General features: G+C 38.0%; 2 protein-coding genes across 5 annotated transcripts in view; one reads left to right on the plus strand and one right to left on the minus strand.

Moving 5' to 3' along the window:
* The window catches only part of LOC111650569 (protein EFR3 homolog B), a 30,699-nt gene extending 27,908 nt beyond the window's left edge, over nucleotides 1–2,791 (plus strand). For all 4 annotated transcript variants that reach the window (XM_023400473.2, XM_023400472.2, XM_023400474.2 and 1 more), the window contains one exon: nucleotides 160–2,791. In XM_023400473.2, the coding sequence (XP_023256241.1) occupies nucleotides 160–265 (106 nt within the window). In that variant the 3' untranslated portion in view covers nucleotides 266–2,791. The remainder of the gene's footprint in view (nucleotides 1–159) is intronic.
* Nucleotides 2,792–3,931: 1,140 nt separating this feature from the next.
* Nucleotides 3,932–7,385, minus strand: part of LOC111650570 (pro-opiomelanocortin-like) — a 6,071-nt gene continuing 2,617 nt past the window's right edge. Inside the window, 3 exon segments of the mRNA XM_023400475.2 lie at nucleotides 3,932–4,290; nucleotides 4,292–4,912; nucleotides 6,462–6,588. Of these exon segments, the coding sequence (XP_023256243.2) occupies nucleotides 4,234–4,290; nucleotides 4,292–4,912; nucleotides 6,462–6,581 (798 nt within the window). The 5' untranslated portion in view covers nucleotides 6,582–6,588 and the 3' untranslated portion in view covers nucleotides 3,932–4,233.

Raw genomic sequence — 7,385 nt, forward strand, 5'->3', positions numbered from 1 at the left:
TGAGATATTTAAATAAAATTGTATTTGTTTAATATTTTTTTTAAAGGGCAATAATAACATCAAATAGCAGTGATACTGACTAAGTGGATGATGAAGATGATGATGCTGTTGACTCATGATAATGATGATGACTGCAGTCTGTTCCCTCTTCACATTCAGACCCCCACCCAGCCCATCTGGAACCATTTCATCAGGTTACGGCCAAACCCAGAGTCGATCTGTACCCATCTACGAGATGAAGTTTCCCGACCTTTGTGTGTATTAAACCAGAATGTCAATAGCGACGTTGCAGAACTATTGAACACAAAAGGCGATGAGAGATGCAAACCGATCGTCACTGTAAAGGCATCTTGACAACGGAATCAAACAGCCGCAGGGGAAGTGGGGGAGCATCCACAGTTGTTTGAAGCCAATTACAGAACAAGCCACTTTTTGTTTTACTTAGCTGTCAGAAATGATCATTTCTTTTGCCCTGTGATTGCAGCCAAAACAAGCTAGCTAATGTCAGTAAATGCAGCACTAAAACAAATTTTTATGTAACTTATTCCTTATTGAGTTCTCCTTAAATGTCTGTAAGACTCCACTGGTTGGATTTTTAAGTTCAGTATTGCCAAGAGGAAAAATATTGTGACAGACTGAAAGTTATTTTATTGACTTTAGAATTAATTGACCTGTTTCATGCCATGTAACTCGAATATATTGAGCACTGCTAATTCTTGACATTCTTCTGTCCCTTACAGGATGCCATACTACCCCTGATAACAAAATTAGATTGACATTTCTCATGACATTTTATATTTTATTTGTTTTCTTGTTTTTGGCCAGGAAGAGTGTATGTGACTTAGATGCATTTTAATTACTTGGCAGTATATTGTTTGACTGAACTGTGGATAGATATTTAAAAAATACGGAGCTATTTTTTTCCCATCTCCCATGTTATTCAGCTCGCAAACATCTGTCTTCAGTGTTTAACGCTTTACCGCTTTTTGTTTTGCCTTTTTAGTGTTAGCCAAAAGTGCTTTTTCTTTCATGACGGGCATTTATTTCCGCGCCTTTTTATTCTAATTATCATTATTGTTATTGTTTTTAGCTGTGGTTTAAATGCAAGATAACTGCTGATCTGTGTGCTATCCTCCAAAGTGAGTGTGCCTTACAGGTGACTCAAGTTAAATCATACACAACAACACACTATGCGCCACAGTCATGACCACATTAAACTTCTGAAGATCTGAAGTGTTTACCAGATCAAAACCTAGAAAAATAATTAAGGATCCTTTATTTTTCTCCTTTCCATATAAATGTGTATATAGAGAGAAATATATAAATCTTTAAGCCGATGTACAGAGTAGGGATGTTCCTGTGTGTGTGTGTGTGTGTGTGTGTGTGTGTGTGTGTGTATATATATATGTATATTAATTCTAATTTTAGACTGCCACTGCAATGATTGTGCCCATAGATGAGGGAAAAGCCTACTTAGTTAGTTAGTATACTTTTTATCAAGATCTCAAATAATTAACCAGCAACACATTATTATTATTATTAATTAGAACAGCCCACAGTAGAAATCAGCATCATCTTGAAGTCAGTGAATCACACTAGTGAAGTATTAATGAGCCCATCTGATTAAAAAAAAAAAAAAAGGTTTAGAAGTCACTGTCAACTTCATTACTAGCCACAGTTTTTGAGACAGTTTTGAGCACCATCATCCTGATATGTATTGTCATTGCATCCTGAGTTTTCTCTCTGTTTTTATGCTATACTGCTGCCATGGCAGCCTCCAAGCAGTACATCTTTTTCATGCAGCAAGATTTAAGTAAGTTAAAAAGCCATTTTGTGTGTTCCCAAACACACACTCAGAGGTATCAAAACAAAGTATAATGGCAATAATGTGGCACTAGCCAGGCTAACACGGCCCAACTGTTGGTAGCAGAGCCTTTAGTGTAATTTTGAATTGTACCTTCTGTTGTTGTGGTGGTGCTGTGATGGTTCAGTTTCGTGATGTTTTGAAGGGACCGCCCTTCCTGCTCCTGCGCTTCTGTGAATTAACTGCATTGGGCTTGGCACGTGTTGCAGCCATCTCGTTTAATGTGGACGACAGTGTCTGGTTTGTTCCTGATGGTCATTTGTTACAGTCCAGTTGGCTCCGTTTCTTTTATTATTATTATGCTTTTTTTTTTCTTTTTTTTTAACAATGTAGTGTTGCCTGTATATATATTTATGTCCAGACATGCCAGTGTATCAGATTGTCTGTTCATGTTAGCCCTTTCGTCAGTGCAAGTGTGATTGTGTGTGAGTGAGTGTAAACGTTCATGTCTCTCTTTGAACATTCATGCAGATGTGTGTCTTTACTGTCATTGCCCAAGACCAAACTCTTCAGACACAGTTTACAGTTTTTGTCCCTTTCCACCACGTTAATGAAGAACAAGCTAAGAGCATTGTGCAGCTGTCTAAACCTTCCAGTGACACCTTGTAAAACTGTCTGTTCAGCATCTTGCAACTTCGCAGTGAAGACCTGTAAATCTATCAGTCTGCTTGCTGTCATGCATAGTGTAATATTAACGGACGGTAATCCAATCTTACTTTTTTCATTACATGTCTGGTTAATAGATCTGTTTACAATGTAGTGCTGTAGGTTAAATCTATACATTCTGTGAACTTTGCACTTTAAAAACTGGATTACCTAGTGACAAAGGCAGCTTTTACATGGAGAAAATGCCTTATGAGTGTCAAACCCGACTTTGCATGCTAGTGGTGTTGCTGTGTTGTACAATAAATTTGTCTGTAACCATAAGTTCTGGTCTGATTCAGATTTTTTTATTATTTGTGAAAGTGGAATCCTTATAAAGGCGAATGTTGTTTTGTGATGTGATCAGCCTGAGATACGGGAGGCTGTGGAACATTATGCAGGGACGGAAAAAAAGTTGTCAGCAAACGGATGGCGGTTGTTAACCTTGAGTCCTCAGTTCCTCACCAGTTGTTATTCTCTACATCCCTGCATGGGAAGTTGTTTTTTTCTGATGCACAACTTAAATCAATGCTTGTGTTATAGTTTTTTCCCTGCTAATGTGTCGTCATGTGACTGGATGGTTTATCAGAATTGAATTCAGCATGTATACTTTATCTTAGCAGTGTCTTTTCTCTCATGGTCTTCAACAGCATGTGGAATCCAAACGTTATTGACAGGATAACTAATTAGCTTTGAATATCAAATAATACACTATATAAGAGAGTAAAACTGATTTAGATCTCGCTGTCAGCTGATTAATTCTATGATATTTGCTGACATGGAGAAAGACAAACCAGAAGTGATGAATCACCTGGTTTCAAAGAACTGACAGAAAAGTCCCCAAAAGCCTGGGGAGGGGATATATTAACCATAACATTACATACAATGTAGAAGACTGTTATTAAAATGGAGCATGTCTGGAGTAAAGACTATATAAGTCTGTGTGGCTGTGTCATTCTTTGCGTTGTGCTCAATAAAGATGGCAGCTCAAAGTTTAGTCTTTATTTCCTCCTTCAGTTCTCTGTGAAGTGGGATAGCATGAAGGACCTGGAGAACCAGGATGGGCTGGCAGAGGAAGACTCAACCAGAGGAGACAAGTGAAGAATACGTCGCCACATACGATCTCGCAAAGCTGAAGCAGAGGAGAAGAGGATGAGATTTCTCCATCCCCTTGGACAAGATAGTCGTTAAATGGGAAGAAGAGAGGACAGATGAGAGCTATTTACCAGCTGTCATCATCATCATGTGTCGTAAACAACAACAACAACAACAACAACAACAACGAACCCTTAAAGAAGGGTCTTCGGTCTTGCTTAGCAGGGCACTCATGGAACCCCCTCCTGCAAATCCCTCTGTGCCACTCTCCAGTCCATACCTGACTGGCAGTGGGACCCCATACACAAAAACTGGAACTCAGTCAGACAATTACCATTATTGTTTGCCACAAACAGAATGATCTTTAATATTACATTACTTTACAAAAAACATACCACTTTGTAAATGAACTGCGATGGTTTTTAAAATAGTGTCCTTCTTGCCCTGGAATCACTTTCTCTATTTGGGTCTTTTTTCAAAACATATCAATCAGTAATGACATTTCCCACAAAAAAAACCAACAACAAAAAAACAAAAACAAAACAAAACCAATAAAAGAAAACTCTTTCAAGTCAAGTAACATGCATTGGCTATTAGATTTGTTCAACAACCCCCTCCCCTTCTTCTCCAATTCATCCCATTATCCTCTCCACATCCTTCACCATGATGTTCCTGAAGAGCCTAGCCAGTTTCCCCTAAGTTTTTCTTCTCCCACAGCTTCATTAAGCCGCCATTACGTTTGGAGGCAGGTGGGTTCCCCCATCTGAAGTGACTCATCCGATAGGTCCCATCTTTTCTGTCCTGTGGGCTCAACAGGACGTGTGACTTGGAGCTGACCCTCGCCCTCAGCAATTCTTGATATTGATGACTTTCTTGATTCAGGTCTCCTTTTCCTTCATCCTCATTACTGTTCAGCTGCCTGCGAGCCTGAGGGGGAAAGCTGCCCTCAGAAGAGCCCCCTCCCTCCAGAGAAGAGGCAAAGACTTTGATGGGCCTGCGTTTACGGCCAGAGGGTTTCCCCCAGCGGAAATGTTCCATTGAATAGGAGCGTCTCTCGTCACCGTGGTCCCTCAGCTTCGGCCCCAGTATCTTGTCTCCAGGGGGTTTGCCCCAGCGGAAATGCTCCATTAAATATGAGCGTCGCCGGTCGCTGTGGACTTGAAGATCTGACTCTGATAGCTTGTTTTCAGAAGAAGCCAGTGTGCCCAGAATGATGTTGAGCAAGTGGTCATCATCATTTATCTTCAGGGCCAATGTACTGACCTCTGGCAAATCAGTCTTGATCAGAGACATGCAGAGTTGAATACACTCCTGTGTGGAAGAAATCACAGAGGCACCAGTAACATCTTAAAATGCTGTTAAGCTGAGCTGATGATGATACAATAATGAGCTCTGTCTCTTTGATGCTTTGATGCTGATTTATTCCCGTAGATGCCAAACAAGAAAGATTCTGATCAAATTTACATATCTGAATCACCAAATGAGTACGGTGTCATAGACTCCCTGACTACATCTACTGAGAAAATCACTGTGCAAAAAGTTCCAACAGTGACTTAAAGATAAAACTGAAATAGACAAAGAGCATGAAAGATTGAACTCAAAGCCCAAATCACAAATCTTCATCTTGTCATGGAATCAGATGCATCATGTTTTGCTTGAAAAGTGATTGAAAATGAATTGATAATCAAAAAAATTACTAATTAATTTTATGCTGATTGATTAATTGACTAATCTTTCCAGTTTTAACTATAGCCCGAACGATTTATCGGTCGGCTGATATTGGCCTATCGCAAATATATCGGTATCGGCTCCTATATTCTCTGATATGCGCTGAAATTAATACTTTTATTAAGAAGCAATTATGCAGTGGAAATACTAAGGTCAAGTAAAGTTACATAGGCAGCATTTTATGTATATTTGATCCTTTGTTTTCATTCAAGTTAAATATATATATATGTATATTACAGATATACATATTTGTTCTTAAGTTTTTTTATTTATAGTTATTCATTTTTATAGTTATCTTATTTAATTCCCAGTGAAGTTTACCGTTTCAGTTCACTGATGTCACTTTGGACAATAAAGTTTATTGTTACTGTAAATTATCCTGCTATCATTACATATCTTTTTCACAAGTGTTTATATATATATATATATATATATATATATATATATATATATATATATATGTCTGCCGATATATGATATCAGAATTTTTTTACTCCCTAATGTCGGTATCGGCCCCAAAAATCCAATCTCGGTTGGGCTCTAGTTTTAACAGCTGTTCATTTGTAAATCACTAAAATGGTTTACAACCAGCAACAGTGTCAATCCTGCAGGCCACTGAGACAAAACTGCTGCTTGTTAAAGAAAAGTATTAAACCAAACACAGGAAAACTGCTTGTTCTGTCTTTTTTTTCATTAACCTTGAGGCTATTTTTAGTTCTCCACAAAACATCTCTTTGTCAACAAAACTATTTGACCTTGGTCAGTGTAGTAGCTGTGTAGCAGTGTACAGTTTGTCCTAATGGGAAAGTAGATGTTTAAAATTTCCATTTTTCTTCAAGGACTTCTCATCCACGTTGACAAAAGTGTTGAGCTCAAAAGATGCAGAAAGGATTCTGAAGAAGATTTTGTGATTTGATCAAAAACTCCAGAGCAGCTTTTAATGCCCCTTGAAATTAGATTATTTTGTAAACTGCTGAGAACTTTACTTTTAGTTATGTTTTGTGCTATTTTTGTCTTTTCTTTCTTTAGTCTTTCTTTAGTCTCTTATTTAAAACACTTTAAACTACTATGAATGAAATGTAACATAGAGGAAACAGAAAGAAAGCAACAAGGAGGAGACAGTTTGACCTACCAGTATCCTTCCCTTGTTGCTCAGGTCGCTGCAGATAGAGCTGTTCCAGCACACCGATCCAAACCCAGGAATGCACACGTACGCCATCACCACCACTAACAACCAACATAGACACACCATCGTCAGCCTGTAGTGGAAGACAGAAACACAAGCGAGGCTTTGAGCTGAAAGGAAAGTAATGTGACGGCAGGGAAATTCAGAACACAGAAAAGGCTTTGATAAAGTGATGGTCTCAATAGGCTCAAATATTAACTTAGTCATTCCTACCCTGGAATAAATTGCTAGTTAGTAAGAAATATAGTAGGTGTCTCTAGATCATTGCACTTACGTAACACTTCTTTCCTTTCCTTATATAACATGTTTCAACATCGTCTTTGAGATAAATGGTAGATTTATAGTTGTGTTTGTCATGGTGAAATCATAACTGTGATCTCATATAGCAATTATCAGCATTCCTCTTCCAGCCAACATCACGTGTTATAATATATGGTCTTACTTTCCAGTGGCACATTTGTCTTATTTAAAAGTGGTTGATAAAGATCTGACACTGTTAATGGGGGACCATCCTCCATAAGATAGATCGATAGAAGATTTTTAAGGAACTATATAACAATTATTAGGTGGGGTTCAGATTTATATTTTAATATAATGAAATAATATAAATATTTGCTGCAGGATTTACTGTTTTTACTTTTGGTAATTACCTTAGTACAAGTTTTCATTGTTAGTGGAGAAGTCTGCCATTTCCGTGCTGGCTTTGTGTTGACCTTCACTTGCACAAAAGATAAAATAAGATAATGGGGCTTGAATGTAATCCTGTTTAATTTTGTCTCACTGATATTAACCTCACTGTCTGAGTGTTAAAAAGCTGCATTAAGTTGCCAATGCAAATCCAACATTTCCTAATGTATCTGCTTTAAGCCC

This window comes from Seriola lalandi, unplaced genomic scaffold (assembly GCF_002814215.2).
Source record: "Seriola lalandi dorsalis isolate HSWRI2012SDOR001 ecotype SW California unplaced genomic scaffold, Sedor1 jcf7180002052504, whole genome shotgun sequence".
NCBI classification, from domain to species: Eukaryota; Metazoa; Chordata; class Actinopteri; order Carangiformes; family Carangidae; genus Seriola; species Seriola lalandi.